The sequence below is a fragment of the Heterocephalus glaber genome, unplaced genomic scaffold, assembly GCF_053883595.1.
Source record: "Heterocephalus glaber isolate CG9 unplaced genomic scaffold, H.glaber_assembly_v1.0 deba00000122, whole genome shotgun sequence".
NCBI lineage: Eukaryota > Metazoa > Chordata > Mammalia > Rodentia > Bathyergidae > Heterocephalus > Heterocephalus glaber.
In genome coordinates this window covers 85,589,434-85,605,213 of record NW_028258138.1, presented here as the reverse complement: position 1 = coordinate 85,605,213, position 15,780 = coordinate 85,589,434, and the positions used below count along the sequence as shown (strand labels likewise).

Sequence of the window (15,780 nt, the reverse complement as noted above, 5' to 3'; positions counted from 1 at the left end):
ACTGCTGTGCTCTAAGAGCGCCCGCAGATGCCACAGGCAGGAGGAGGCCTGAGGTGCTCAGGCCCTGCTTCCGTCATTGCCCGGAAGGCACTCGATGCACCAAAGGCACAGTGCGCCCCTTCCCCGTGACTTCCGGAAGTGCGGAGGCGCAGATGGCGGCAGAAGACCCAGCGCGAGGCCTCCGTGTGACCCCACGTACCTGAGTTCTGGGCGGGACACGGCTGGCAGGGCTCCCCGAACGCGTACTCGGTGCTGGCGCAGCAGCATTCGGACTTCGTGACGGCGCCGAACAGGGGCTTGACACACTGGCCCCGCTTGTAGCCCCCGTAGCAGGTGCTCCGCATGTGTGTGTCTGCAGGGGAGGACACACCTGTCACCGCAGCGCTCTTCTGACGGAGCAGCCAGGCCACCGCGGCAGCTGCCCTTACGTATCCCGCCCCTCTCTAGCTCACGGAGAACACCTCTGCTTTCTGTGGGAGCTCAGCAGTGAGGAAGTAAAAATAAAAGAAAACACCGCAGCACATTCAGCTTCCCAGCTGCGGAATGAAGCCAGCAGCCAGACTCGGTCAGGTTTCTGGAGATCGCCCTGCCTTTGGAAACTGGGGCCGAAGTGCTGGGCTTACAGCTCATTCATTTTTGTCTTCATGTTGAACAACTTGCACCTCACAGCATGATAAGTAAGACCTTTATTAGAAATGTGGTCTATCCCAAAATAAATATGCAATCACTGAGTGCCTAAATTAGGTGTACGTTCCAAAAAAGAGAAAGCTTAATCTGTAAAAGGTTCATTATACAATTCTGTAGATGCTGGTTGGTCATCTAGACCACCGGAGAGGGAATTTGTGGCTATGCCCAATCCTTTCCCAATTCAAAGTTTGCTGTATACCTTTTGAAAAAATAATTTGGATGAAATTCATATCTATTTTTTGACAGGTCTCATACTTCTTATAAAGCCACATAAATGTATTATCACGTGTTTTTGTATTAACCATATTTTCTTTTGTAGTCTACACTTCCCTTGGACATTTAATTCTCTATTAAAATGTTCACTGAGAATCAATGAGCGCATCAATGAGACAGAGAGAGACCCAAAAATGTATACACACTTCAGGAAGAGAAAAGCTTGGATAACTATTTTAATACTAAATCTATCAAGACAGCATGAGATGAATACAAGTTACTTTTGGTCTGTACAAGTACAAAAGGGGCTCAAAGTGGTGACCGTGAGCTTCCTCACATTTATTATTTTTCTTTTCCTGAAGTGTGCATACATTTTTTTTGGACTCTGTTTACCGACAAACCAAGAGAGAAAGGTCAGAAAAAACTGAGGAGAACTGTATATGAGAGAATAAAAAGGGGAAAGAGAGGTGGGGATCCCTTAATTTTTCCTTCATCTCAGCTCATCATTCTGTTCCTTAAATTAATATCCAATTGATGCAAGAAGAGAACCCAGAGGGTTTGCTGCCCTGCAACTCCCCATGCGGTCCCCTGCTCCAGAGCAGAGGCTTCACTGATGACATGGGCGCTTCTCCTGTGTAAGCCTAGCACTCCCTCTTCTTACCTACACACACGCGGCCGTCCAGGCCCACGGCCAGCCCCGGGAAGCATTCGCAGCGGTAGGAGCCGTCCGTGTTCACGCAGCGCCCGTTCATGCAGATCCCGGGGGTCTCGCACTCATTAATGTCTGGGACAGGAAAGCGCTTGTTAAAAACGGGTGGCTTCTACGTGACATCGTAACAGGCCTGCCACCGCAACACTCGGACATGGGTGAGACAGAAAATGACAGTGCAGCATCACAGTACAGAGCCAATGAGATGCATTCTTGGTTTCCTTTGAAAAAACAGTAACAAGATCAAGAGGAAGCAAGTGCTTGAGCCTGTACTTTCCCATTAAAACCTACTTCAATAATATCCTCCCCAAAGATTTTTTATCCCAAATAAGAATCATAAAGGTCAAAACAAACTTGGAGCAAGAGGGAAAGTGACTGATAAAAAACAAAGGGTTTTATGTGGTACATCATGTAGTAGTTGTGCCGGAAATCCAGCCTGATAATAAACTGCATCTTTGACAGAATAGGAAGCTTTTCCTGTTGACATTCAATATGTAGTACTACCCTCGTCTTAGTCCTCTGGTACTATCTGATATTAAGAGATACACAGCTCAAGCCCTGAAGGAACACCATAGAAAAAGAACAGCAAATGAATGCAGATGATTTTGATGGCCATTTTGTGCCAATTACTGCAGGCAACTGGAACCCAGCACAAAAAAAAATCTTTCTTAAACACTGTATTTTACAGTATCATAGGTATATACTCAGGGAGATCTGGTAAAAGACTTCATTGGATGAATACTGGTAGTAAGAGCAGCGATTTCCCCTCCTTAATACAGGGAAGAAGGAAAGGTACCAAAACTGTGTTTTGGAAAACATGGGACACCTACAAGCAAGTCATTTTATAACAAGTCCTTTTACAATATACAACTAGTATGTGTGACTATTTCCTTTCTCCTGACCTTAAAAGGGAAAATTGAGAGTGAAACACCTCCATGTTTTACTAGGCTTGTGTTGTTTGGCACAAAATACATTCAGATGGTCCAAGATTCTGTGCACAGATTGTATTTAAAACAGCAGTTATATTTGAACACATGAACTCAAACTGGTTCAGTTATTTCCGTCATTTTTTGTTCCAGATGAGACCCACAGTGACCCAGCGGATACGACAGTCTAAGGAGTCACAGATACCAAGGGATTTGAGGCTGATGAAACTTTGACAGCATGGCCAGAGAGGCCATGGTGTTTCTCCTCGGATTAATAAATCTATAGATTAAATGAGCATTATTGATACAGCTTTGAACAGTCACGACTCTGTGAGCTCAGAACTAAGTGCTCAACACTACGGGAACATCTTGTCCCACGGCATAAAAAGATCAATAAAAAGGAAGAAAGTCAGCGTACCCAGAATGACTCTTTCCTTCCATAAGTCTTATCATTGCATGGATGACAGCAGGTGTGTCTGTGCTCTCTGCTCTAGAACAAAATAATAACATGGAGCCATAGAGCTCTCTGGACCTCAAGCTGAATGCTGAAGTCAGAGCAAATCCCTAGAATCATCAGGGCTTCCTAATGAACGAAATCATCTGTGTTAGGACAGGGTGCTACAGTGGCTGCCAAACCCAGCTTCACCCACGAGGTCACAGTGTCTTCTGAAACTGACAGGTGGCGCCCGGTCCCGCAGCCCCAGGCAGCCAAGGGCGACCTCAGTGTGTGCCGTGCACTGGCAGGGACAGTGAGTGTTCTCACACAAGTCCTGCTCACAAAGGGGCTTTCAGACTTCCTTCCACTATTTGGTTTGGAAGCCTCCTTCCAAATAGTCGGGCAGTCATTCCCTTCCCCTTTCTTTTTCACTTGAATGCCACTTAATTTGCACAAGTTGATACTTTGTTTTACGCCGTCTTTCGGTGTAGAATTTTGCCATGTGTTAATGCCATCATCCCATACGAGTTCCTCCCAGCACAACGCTCAAAACTCCAGAAACCAGTGTCCTCCCTCAGAATCTGAAAATCCCAGCTATTTTCTCTTGCTTCAAAGAAAGATTTGTACAATATTAAGAGCCAGTGGTCTGAAGGGCATAGAGAATGCAAGTGACCAGCCAATGACTAGAAGCTCTTCTAAGCCTGGAGAAAATACACCTCTTGCCAAGAGATCTGCCTGCCTGCTGTCTGCCTGTCAATCTCCTTTCTTCCGTAACACCTTCACCAAAGCTGTCTGCTAGGGACACTCAGAGAACAGGCCCCATGTGACTTTGTCCTTGGGGACAACCTTACATAGCCTGGCACACCGTTCTTCTGCATCTGAAACTATGAATAGAGGTTCGAAGTGCAGGACATTAAAGCAGATTTTCTGGACTATTTTGGGTCCAAGGATCTTTCTAAAGTCTGGCTCCAACTTAGATCTTGGGCCCAATCACAGAAATTGCTCATAAAGCAGGACAATAACCACAAATTCATCCCCACTGACTTTTTTCAGGACCCCAATTTTTAACAGCACAAATAAATCTCTTCCTAATTTTTGCCTCAGGACCCACAGCAATGAGATGATTTCAAAAGCTACCAAGCTAAACAATGGCTCTTGGTTTGTTTCTTTCTTCTGCTTAATCCCATTTCCCTTTGTTATGTAACTTGATAAAATCTAAATACATTGACTATGAAATTTATTTTCTTTCTGAAGATACTTTGATGATGAAGCTATCACTGCAAAGAAAGGTCTCCAGTATTTTGTCCAGATGGAGATGTAAAAGGTGGCCAAAGATAGCCAGCAAAAAGTGGAATGGCCTGGCTCCCCAACTGGATAAGGAAGACAGAACCCAGTTTCTTTAGAAAGATTCCCAATCTGCCAGAAGACCAAGTGGTCATTCGACTTCTTGATTTGCTATGTCAGGCTCCCCTAGGGAGGTCCCAAATACCTTTTCTGAAACAAAAACAGAGTTCTGATCATAAACTCCAGCACTCTGGAGGGCTGGACTTCAGCAGGAGCTGGAGCTGGGGCTCCCCAACCACAATGAGAGCTACTTAAAGAGGGAGACCCCCATGAGGAAGTGGAGAGCAGGAAAAGCAGCCACACCTTTGCAATACCGCCCGTCCGAGGCCAGCTGGAAGCCAGGTTTGCAGATGCACTTGAAGCTGCCATCCTCGTTGATGCACATCCCATTCAGGCACATGTTCCTGATGCTGCACTCGTCCATATCTGAAAGGGACAGACGTGTTCCCAGGGTCAGACGAGGACATGCACCGGAAGCCAACCTAGACAAATGTGGGTCTGCTTCTAGTGCAGTGAATGTTTAATTTTCCTCCAAAGTACATGACATGTGACTGGCTATGTGCAAACACCATGTGATTACAAACTGAAATAGGTCTAAGAGCCTGGTTGGCTTATTTATTTCACAGATTCATATTGCTTCTAATATGCTGAAATAAATCAAAACTTCGATGGATGAACTATAACTTTATCTAGGCTACGTCTAGCTTCTATGAAATGTAGAAACCAGAAGACAGCTTGTATGTGTTTTGAAGCAACCTTAAATAGTGGTAGAAAAAAATCAGATTGTAAAATGCAAGACTGGCCTGCAGAGTAAGCTGAGCCTGCTAACCTTCAGGGGGCCCTTAATCATGGGGACTGTCATTGAAACCACTGCCGTGTGATCGTGTTTAATATTACAGCTGTCTTGGGAGGCTTTTGCTCTTATAGATGCAGTGTGTTTACACTTACAGCCTGGAGTCGGACCACAGTAGTTAGGGTCCTCCCTCCCTTCCTTCCTTCCTTCCAACAGGATTCTACCTCAACCCCAAATTTTGGCACTGTCTTTGAATGGAATCACCAAGATAACATTCTGCCAAAAAGGTTTCTAAAAACAATTTTGAAAATCTTATAACATGGACAGATTCTCCAGGTCCTTCCCAAAGACACTGGAAAACATGATAAGGATCCATCTTCACTTTCACTAAAGGTCTGCGAGATAGAAATGTATCTGTAACAGCCAGGTAGGAAAAACTGGCAGGTGTGAAAAGAATGAAACTTCCCAATCACCAAAGAGGTGAGGAATTCTGAGCAATAGAGAAGCGGAGCTCTCTGCAGCCACTCTCGGTACTGATGAGCAGCATTTTATTATCAGGCAGCCATTGTGAACAAAAGGAGTATGGGTGACTAGAGAACACATGGGCTTGCGAATATACACACAAATTCTGAATTCATAAGAGTAGGAAGCAGTGATTTATGCTACAGAAGTTCCGTCGTCACCAGAGCTCTTCCCATGCCGAGCTCTCTCAGTGGAGTAAAATGCTTGACTCGCAGATGTGAGTTAGAAGCACAGGTGGATGTGGGGATCGGGCTGGATCCCCACAGCAGCGTGTGGGACAGAGCTCTGCTCCCAGGCCTCGAGCTGAAGTGGCCCAGCCCCGCACACCTCTCACCTTCACAGTTCTTCCCGTCCCGCGTGACATGAAAGCCTGCGTTGCACACGCAGTGGAAGCTGCCGTCGGTGTTGATGCAGCGGCCGTTGTTGCAGATCCTGCCGTTCTGCAAGCACTCGTCAATGTCTGCACAAAGGGAGGAAAGAAGAAACAGCTGCAGGGAGGGGATTTAAGACTGTCTGCCCTGGGCAGCTCAGTGATTCAGCGTGACTCTGCCTCAAAATGAAAAAGTCAAAAGAGCTGGGAGGTAGCCCAGCATGAAGGCCCTGGGTTCGATCCCTGGTACCGCAGACTTAGAAACAATATTGAAACTGCTTTATGTCTCCTTCCTTCCTTTTCCTAACTCATGGCCTTAACTTTGGGTTGCATTTACTTACTAATGCTCTTCAACATAAGCTGGGTACCCAGTAGCGCGGCATTAGGGGCCATCGTGGTCTGAAACACACGGGTCAGGAGAAAAGCCCATACAATCATATCCAATCTAACCTAGCTTATACTCAGACTTCTTAAATCTCAATTCTGTCAACAAAATAGAGTCTTCACCAGTTTGCGTGCTAATTTACTGAGTCAGGGTAGATCATGATTTATACTGAACCATGGCTGGTTATCATTCAACCCAAGATTTAAAGGGCAGATCCTTGTTTATTTTTTTTTAAATTTCATCTGCATAAAACACCTGTTCACATCTGCCCACCCCATTACCTTCCTTTGCAGCCCCCTAAAAGGGCAGCTCTAACTCTATCAGAACAGTAAAACAGAAGGTTAAATTAATAAAAATCACTTTACTCCCCCTGAAAACCATCAATCACAAGACTATGAGATGGCTACCTTCCTTATGGCAGTTCTGGTCCAAGTACACTTTTACTGCTCACACAGTCTTAGTCTTTTTAAATTAATTTGATGAGTATTCTATTTATCCAATAAAATATTGGATTGGACCCTTTTTTCTATTGTTTCTTACTGTGCCAAAGTAAACAACAGGGCTTGATGAGGGAGTGTTGAAAATGATGAGAACTCAAATAACCTGGATCTGATCTCTTAACTACCTATCTAATCCCCCTCGGTGGTTCCCTGCAGTGGAGGGGCTGCAGACAGGATGAACGTCGAGACGCACACAGACTGTCTACACAGCGGAAACCATTCCCTGGGCTCATACCCGGAGGACAGCTGCCCAGGGCTGGATGGGGACCTCCCCTTCGCCCAAGGCCCTGCAGTGGCCGCACTTGCCCGGGCCAGGCTGTGCCCTGGTGGCAAGTCTATCCCTCCGTCGGCCCCAGTCTGACCCTCAGATGCTCTCCTCTTCTGGACAGCTCCTATAGTGGTTTCCCTCGAGTCACCGGGCTAGCTGAGGCCGTCTGGGCTTCTCTTCTGTCTGATCTTTGTGCCAACAGCCTAGGAGCTTTTTCTCTCTCTTTTATTTCTTAGTCCTTGCTAAAATCTGACTTACTAGGAAAAGCCACATATTCTCGACCAGACTGTTTTTTTAGGAATCGGATTTGAGGCCCAATATTAAAATAAACAGCAAAAAGAGTTCATCTTTTCCTCTCCTCACCAATTTCTGAATGCCAGGGGGCTCCCAAGCCTTATAAAAGCTTCCATTCCAAGTTCTCCTCCACTGCATTGCTGTCTGTCTCTTCTGTCCCCTCTCTGGCCCTTCGCGTGCTTCCTTTCTGCTAAGGACACAGTCTTTTGGGCCCTTCCCTGGCAGCTTCCATCTATCGGACAGCAAGAGCATGTTCATGGCTTCTCAGGTTTATGTTAAGCTAGGCCCGTATCGGATCCACTCTAGGGACCCCTAATACACATGTGTACTGCAGTACGAATCACAGCAGCCACGAGACAGAGCCATCATAGGGGCCATCAACAGGCGAGCAGATAAAAACATGTGGCATATATATACACAAAACGGGGCATCACTCAGCCACGAAAGACAATACAAGTGTATCACGTGAGGGAAAACGGAGGGAACTGGAGATCGTCATGTGACGCAAAATAAGCCAGACTCACAAAGACAAGTGTCACACATCCTCCCTAATAGGCGGAATCCAGAGCAAGGTGACATGCAAGAAGAAGGGAGGCATTTATTAGGTGAGAGGAAGGGACTAAAGGGAGGGAATGAGTGGGCAGAGGGATCTAACAGAAGGGATAGACACGATCGAAACACATTACTGCATTATGGAAATAGCACACTGAAAAGCAATATTTTATAAAATTAATAGATGCAAATAAAATTGTTGAATGAATTTTTTAAAAGAAGTGTTCTAGGTATTTAAATCATGCTTTATCTCTGGTAAATTAAGCCTCAGACTTAACTGTCTGCATCTACCCTGCCTGGTCCCTGCCACTGATGAGTCCTCTCAAAATGATTCCTCTTCACTTATTTTACAAGGAAGTCTCTGGTCAGTGCCTTAACCACGTATCTTATTTTCTACTTTTGCAAAATTCCCAGGACATAGTCTGTACAAGTTAATTACTTTAATCAACAGTTATAATATTAAGAAGGTTCTCAACTTGGTTAAATATTCAATCTATCCAGATTCCTAATTGTTGTAAGCCATCAGTAGAATTATTAGCATGTTGAAATGCTATGTTCCATGAGTTTTTTGCTCAAAATTGCCATTTTTATGTAATGTGTCAAAATATATTGATATATCTCCAAATCAGAACCAAACTCAAAAGACTTTGAAACCAGTTCACCAATAAAAATTAAAACTTCTGTGGGTCTTCACCCAACATGAAGAATTTTTGCTATAGGAGGCAAATAAAATGACCTCTTCTTAACAGCTTCCAATTTTTACATGAGATAAACCTCCTTTCTTTTCCTGGTATTTAATTTTAACACTGCTAGCTTATTTTTATCTGCCTTTATGAGATCAAGGGCACAGTTCAGCCTGTGCCAAACTTATACACGGGGATCAAGATTTGAGTTCCTTCAGGGTAGACAGCATATCTTATTTATTTCTGTCCCAGAAGCATAGTACATACATGTCATTTAGTAAATCCACGTTGAATGGCTTAATACATTAATTAGTAAATAAACCTGAGGGAAAATTTTTAGGTAAGGAAGTTTATAGCAATGCTTCTCCAACTTTAATAAGCATACAGACCATGGAGGAATCTTGTTCAAATGCTGATCCCCTTTCAGTCAGTCTCCGGTGGGACCGAAGATCCCACATTTCCAACCAGTTACCAGGTGACACTGCTGCCGGCCACAATAACAAGCAACAAGGGCTTGTAGACAACTTCCTGACCCTTTAGACCTTTGCATTAAGAAATCAAGTGCACACAATTTCACCTACAACTGTCCTTAGGTTCTGTGATCCAAAGAATAACTGAATTCCCTGGCTCTCAGATGAAAAACCAACTGGCAATGGTGATGAGACAGAAAAAGAAGCGAAAGTAAGACGGAGGTATTTCCCCTGGGCACAGAAGTAGCTTTTAAAACAACCTGAGTGTCTGCCAAGTCTTGTGACACCATCTTCGTTGCGACAATATTTGGAATAAAGTGCAAAAAGCAGTGAGACTAGATTGACTTCTCCTGACATGAGTCATTTAAAGTCCACTGAAGCCCCCAGCCCTCATCTGGCTCAGAAAGCCCGCAGGGTTGTGTACCTCGGCACTCCGTCCTGGTGAGCGTGCTCTGGTAGCCAGTGCGGCAGTGGCAGGTGTATGAGCCCGGCGTGTTGATACACTCTCCCCCCATGCAAGGATTCTTCTCACATTCGTCCACATCTGCAAGGCACAGTGATGTTAGTAAGAGATCAGAAGCAATAGCTCATAATCCTGCAGCTGCATAGCTTTCTTTTTCTTTTTTTTTTTTTTGGTACCAGGGATTGAACTCGGGACCTTGCGCTTGTGAGGCAGGTGCCGGAATCAATGAGCTAAACCCCTGGCCCAGAATAGCTTTCTTTGGTACATCTAAGACATGCTCTTTTAAAGCGATAACTAGAGTAAGGAAAGGATCATTTTCCTTTCCACTGCGATGCACTGTCTCTAGCCATGGGGAGCCTGGATGAGCAGCTCAAGGTTTCATTTTCATGCATCATTTTTCAGAGACAAATTCCAAGTGCACAGCAACTCAAGGCTCCAAGCTAATAATCATTTCCTCTTCCATGAGAAACAGAAGTTACCCATTTAATCTATGGCCTAAGAAAATCAAGTAGACTAATTTTAATTTCAAAAGTAGCTTCTGGATAGGATTCTGAGTATCTCTCTATGCTCTGCATTTTTCAATGAAAAAGAAGGCCTACCCATACCTAACGTCCCCTGCTGAGCTCTGCTGAGGATGTCAGAACAAAGCAGGAACCAACTGTTGATTAAAGGGTGCTTGTCACCCATCATGGAGTCCACCATCACCCCCAGACTCCTCAACACGATGGGTCCCACTAATGCTTAGAGTAATCGGTATCAGAAGGGGCAAATGGGTTCATAACCCCTGTGTATGAAGATAAAAGCCACCTGTCCATGTGCTTCTTAGGGGCCGATGCATTCCCCACCCTGAGCTACGTGGTCCCTCTGCTCCCCAGCTCTGATGACTTCTAGAAGGAGTGTTCAGATCACCAGGAAATGACACAGCTTTTGAAAGCATGAACTGATTCACAGTGATAGAATTGGAATTTATAATGGAACTGACTCAGAGATGAATTTATTTTTTAGAAACAAAGAAAATGTCAACTGGATGATTTTACTCAACCCAACAAATTGATGATTCTTGTATTATTTTCAATAGCTTACAAGACTTGTCAATAATCTGTGCCTTCTTTCTTCAATTTTTAATGAATAACTACAGAAAGCTGATAAGTTACCCATTTAAACTTAGTAAAATATGCAAAGTGTCATAATATGGGTCAGGCTTTTATAACGTAGTGATCAGGCCTTTGATAAAAAGACTTAGGTTGGAGTTAACAGCAAGGCTTGGATACATTTTACAAGTTTAAGGTCACTGTAGTAGAGAGACTGAAGCCCCCCCAACTCTGTTCATATCCTAATCCCAGAACCTAGGATTATGTTATAATGGTAAAAGGGAATTTGAAGTTGCAGATGAAATTAAGATTGCTAATCTGCTGACTCTGAAATGGGAAGAGTCTCTTGAATTATTACAAAAGTGGACTGATTTAACCCCAGAGGCCTTTAAATGGGCAACAGGGAACTGGAAGAGAAAAGTCGAGACAGAGAGAAATTCGGAGAAGCTACACTGTTGGCTGCAAAGACAAAGGAAGGGGCCACAAGGCCCTACTAGAAAAAGCAAAGAAATGTGCTCTCTCCCTGAGAGTTTCCCAAAGAAACCCAGTCCAGTCACCACGTGGATTTCAGCCCCTTCCAATCTGCATGGGGCTTTTAATCCATGGAACGGAAAGACAATATACATTTGTCTTGTTTTCAGCCACTAAGCTCAAGGTAAGTTGTTCCAGCAGCAATAGCAAAACCAGTACAGTCATGGGACCGAATCCCCGAGGCCTCCTGGCCTGAGCAACAGACCACATACCGATGCACTCCCCCCGGAGGTCCAGCTGGAAGCCTTTGTTGCACTCGCACCTGTAGCTCCCAGGCGTGGGAATGCAGCGTCCATTCTGGCAGAGATAGCGGACCAACTGGCAATAATCGGTGGTGATATTGAATGGCACCACCACTGGAAGAAGAACAGTGAACCCCGTTAATATCATTTGTAATGATAGCACCTTTCCCCAGTGCTGCATCTGGCACCAATGAACAAGATGCTGGGTCATAAGGGAAGAGGACAACCTTTGTGCAAAGGTCACCCTAAAGGTGCACCGACAGAGCGAATGTCCCTGGGACCCACGTGCACTGTGGGCCAGGTGCTGCTTCTCCTAGCCCATTCACCATGCCACTCTGAAGCCTCCAGTTTGGGGAAATAACAGAGGTGGTGAGATACTGGCAGTTAACTACTCACAAAGCTGTTTTGCATCCAGTATCACCCGAAGCATAACTGTGTACCTCCTCTGCTATTAACTCACCCTGTGACTCAGACTTCAATCTCTCCCCTAACCCTCCTGTCTCTGGCTGAAAACATCAGTAACAAAATGACATAAGTCTCTGGAAAATACAAGACTTCCACTTTTGTCTGTGCATCAGGAAACTTGGAAAACAGGTATATAATGCTACATAAGCTAAAAATTTAATTTAGTCATTGGTAAACATATGTAATGAATAAAGTAGCAAAAACAAACAAAATGCTAACCTGATTAATGCAAGAAAAATTACTAGAGGGCTTCTGAATTCTTACTTGGTTCTCGAGATGGATACAGATAGTCGACTGGCGGCCGAGGGACGGGACCAACAGGTCCAGAAGGAAAGAGAGGAGGGACGGGCTGGACAGGAGGAAGGGGACCAAGGGGTGGAGGGGGGTACTCTGGCCTCGCAGGAATCACCATAGGGATGGAGCACAGCTTGTTGAAATCCTCTGAAAAACACAACATAACACAGTCAGCTGAACTGCAGCTGACATCGTAGACCCACAGAGATCTTTTAAAAGGAATCTGTGACTAAACTGGGTCTGTATGGCACATGAGTCAACTAGAGAAAAGCAAAGAAATTAACTGACTTCATTCCCAGTTTTAATGCCTTACTCCAATAGCCAACAACTCTCAAGAGCGTGTGCTGCACGCTCGTCCCCAAACCCAGGGAATCTTTACCTTGATCAAAATCCACCTCATGGAAAACATAAGATAGATGCCACTTTCTGCATCTGGTCCTACTTACAGATTCCACAGAGCTCTAATGAGACACAAAATAGCTTTGGTTTAAGCTGGGTGTGCCCATGTGAGCCTGTAATCCCAGCACTCTGGGAGGCTGAGGCAGGAAGATTGCAATTTGAACCCAGCCTGAGCAACTCAGTGATGCAGTGACACCCTGTCTCAGAATAAAAGGTTGGGATGGAGCTCATTGTGAAAGCTCTGGGCAGCAGGAAGCCCCTGGAGGTCTCCGGCAAGGCTGGGATGTGATCAGAGGGACCTTTTCAGAAGCTCACTCTCCATGACATGCAGAATGAGCTGTAGGGAGACGAGGAGTTTGCAGAAAACCAAGGGTTGGATGAGGAAGCAGCAATGGAACTGGGTCAGAATGTGCTGCTTTGCCTGAGCATATTCTAGAGATAAATGGAAGCCTTTGGCGAGGGAGGTAATATTAGAGCTGAGGGAACAAGAAGCAAGAATGACTTTTAGCTTTTTTTGTTTCTGGTTGATCGGGTGGGTAGATGTTGTCCTTGAATAAGAGGACAAAACTCACGGCGCTGGGTTTGGTGGGTAGAAACCAAGCTCCATAGTGAACACCTGAGTTCTGAGCTGCTGGCTATGGAAGTGGAGACATCACACAGAAGTTAGGAGAAGGCAGCGTAAGCTGTGTCATTCTCAGGAGACAGGTGGTATGGGGACACCGCTCGCCATGAGGACAGATGAACACATCCAAGAGAAGTGGAAGGAAAGGATAAAGCAGTGTAGAGCCAACAGAATAGAGAGGTGGTCCCCACCAGGAGGAGACCACAGTGTAAGGAGTCTGTGCTGGTGCCACACCAGGATCTTCACAAAGAGCACGCACCAATTTAATCACCTATTTCCCCTCAACCGCACAGTGTTAGGTTGGCTGCTGTTTTTCACAACGCCAAGTCTCTAGCAGAATAAATCTTCTTTAATTTTGTGGCATATTCTTTCTGTGCTTCTAAAAGGGTATTTTTAAATAGTATCCTGTTTTCACTGAATGTATTCGCTTTATTCATTTTCACGTTTCCTGCAAATAGCCATAGTTTGTCAAAGTTCTCTTATATAAATAAGCCATAGTTTGTCACAGTTGCGCTGTATAAATAAACTAAGTATGTGATTTTAAACTTTTTTTCTCTCATGCCAGAATGTTGATAATTTTATTATCTCACTCACACAATGATTTTCCCATAGTTACTTCCTATACTACCTTCAGCCATTAACAGACATTAGGCTGATGTTTTCTTTTCCTTGTGGACTAAAATTTGACAAATTCTAAGACACAGCCACATATCTTGCTGCAATTCATACACAGTACAGCCTCATGGGACATGAACACAGTTTACTTGTGGCTAAACACACCGGCGTCCTATGTACTCTGTCATTACTTGCTGGCCCATTTCTTACACTTCTTCTGTCATACTTCACATTTCCAATTTAGTTCAGTGTATGTTTTCAGAGAATTCCATTACTACATTTTAACTACTATTTTTCTGGAATTACCACCGGCAGAGATCCTCTGGCATTCAAATACACATGGAAAGGATTTTTAGACTGTTTATGTTTCCCTGACTCAGGATGCCACAATTCCTTTTGTCAAACTGCGATTCTTCCTGCAGAGTTATCACCTGTTCATGCCACATCCATCAACCGGGTCCCTGCTTCCACCAAATTTCTACCGCTGAGACTGTGTGGTCTTTGAGGTCAAGGGTCATCTACAACTAATAACTAATTCTTGTGCTCAGCCCAGCCCTGCAAATTATATGTAAGAGGATTCCATCAACTATGTGTGGATTAATTGAATGGCAACTCTGTTAAGGCGCTCACTTTGTTTCCAAGCCCTTTAACAACTCATGTATCTTTTCCTTTTTAATTCTTTTAGGATTTGTATGAAAGAAAGTGGGCAGCTTATCGGCATTTCTGCCAATTAGGTGAGTATGTTACATAAAGAATGCCATTAAACTCGTCTTAACCCTCTAGGAGAGCGTGTCACACTGGGTTTTATGCCCCTTCCTAGTTTGTGCAGATTAATAACTTTCCCAGGAAACCCTTACATCCAGGATCAGCAACTGGGGCTCACTTGGTTTAACTGATTCTCTCTCTCCAGCTCCACAGAGCCCAGAGATGATGATGCTTGTTTGTAAAAGAGCAAACAGCTGACCAATCTAAAACCCTTCCTCTAGCATCATTTTCTACAAGGTAGAGCCCAGAACTCTGGAGCACTGGTCCTGGAATAAGTGGGCAAACAAAATCCCAGTTGAAAATTAGTTTGCTCAAGCTCCCTTGCCCGAGGCCCATCTCAGGGACCTGTAGCTTTCCGTGATTTTCTGGGACAGCAGCTCCCTGCAAAGCCACACACAGGTACCTGGTCTTCTGCTCCCCCTGTCCCCAAACAGGTCTTCTAACAGCACCTACCACTGCTCTTGGCGTCTCTTCTCTATCAAGGGCTCAGTACAAGGAATCCACAGAAATACAGTGGTGCCTTGGTTCATGAACTCCATTCGGTCCATGACTCTGGGGAAGATGGCTGTAGTTGTGTACCTCATCCGATGCAGAGTTCAAAAATGGAAGCAAAATTTTGCCTAAGGCTTCTCTTTGTGAACTGAACTGTTCATGGACAGAAGTGTTCATGAACTGAGGTATTACTGTACCGCTGAAACCCAAGCTGACATACACATTTAAAAAGCAGTTTTCTGGGAACCTAAACCATATGTTTAGAAAGAAGTCAGGTACTTCTAAACACGGATCCTGAAAATGGTCCCACAGTAAAGTAAAGAGGATGGGTTACAACTGTAGGCCACAGAGAGCAAACTAGACAGAGTATACGACACCTGTACCTTATGATGTTTATATTCATCTCAGGGAGTGGGCACGTGTACTTAACACTTCTTGATTCTTTTAATTCCCCTATCCCATCTATCCTCCTCCCTCCCTCCACCTCTAGATCCCCTCCCCTCATTCCATTAGCATCATATTTGCTCTCATGTTGGTGCCACATACAGATCACATTCCCTGCAGGCAGCGCATCTTAAACCTTTTAATCTCCTCTTCTCCACAACGCCTACCCTTCATCTAGTGCTCCCCTTCCCATAGGCAAAAGACC

At 44.6% G+C, this 15,780-nt stretch overlaps 1 protein-coding gene across 1 annotated transcript in view; it reads right to left on the bottom strand.

Moving 5' to 3' along the window:
- Fbn1 (fibrillin 1) overlaps positions 1 to 15,780 on the bottom strand; it is a 232,064-nt gene that overhangs the window by 90,199 nt on the left and 126,085 nt on the right. Inside the window, exons 11-17 of the mRNA XM_021261460.2 lie at positions 12,209 to 12,385; positions 11,450 to 11,593; positions 9,577 to 9,696; positions 5,965 to 6,090; positions 4,619 to 4,741; positions 1,562 to 1,684; positions 200 to 352 (exon numbers count right to left, since the gene is read on the bottom strand). Coding sequence (XP_021117119.1) covers positions 200 to 352; positions 1,562 to 1,684; positions 4,619 to 4,741; positions 5,965 to 6,090; positions 9,577 to 9,696; positions 11,450 to 11,593; positions 12,209 to 12,385 — 966 coding nt within the window. The remainder of the gene's footprint in view (positions 1 to 199; positions 353 to 1,561; positions 1,685 to 4,618; positions 4,742 to 5,964; positions 6,091 to 9,576; positions 9,697 to 11,449; positions 11,594 to 12,208; positions 12,386 to 15,780) is intronic.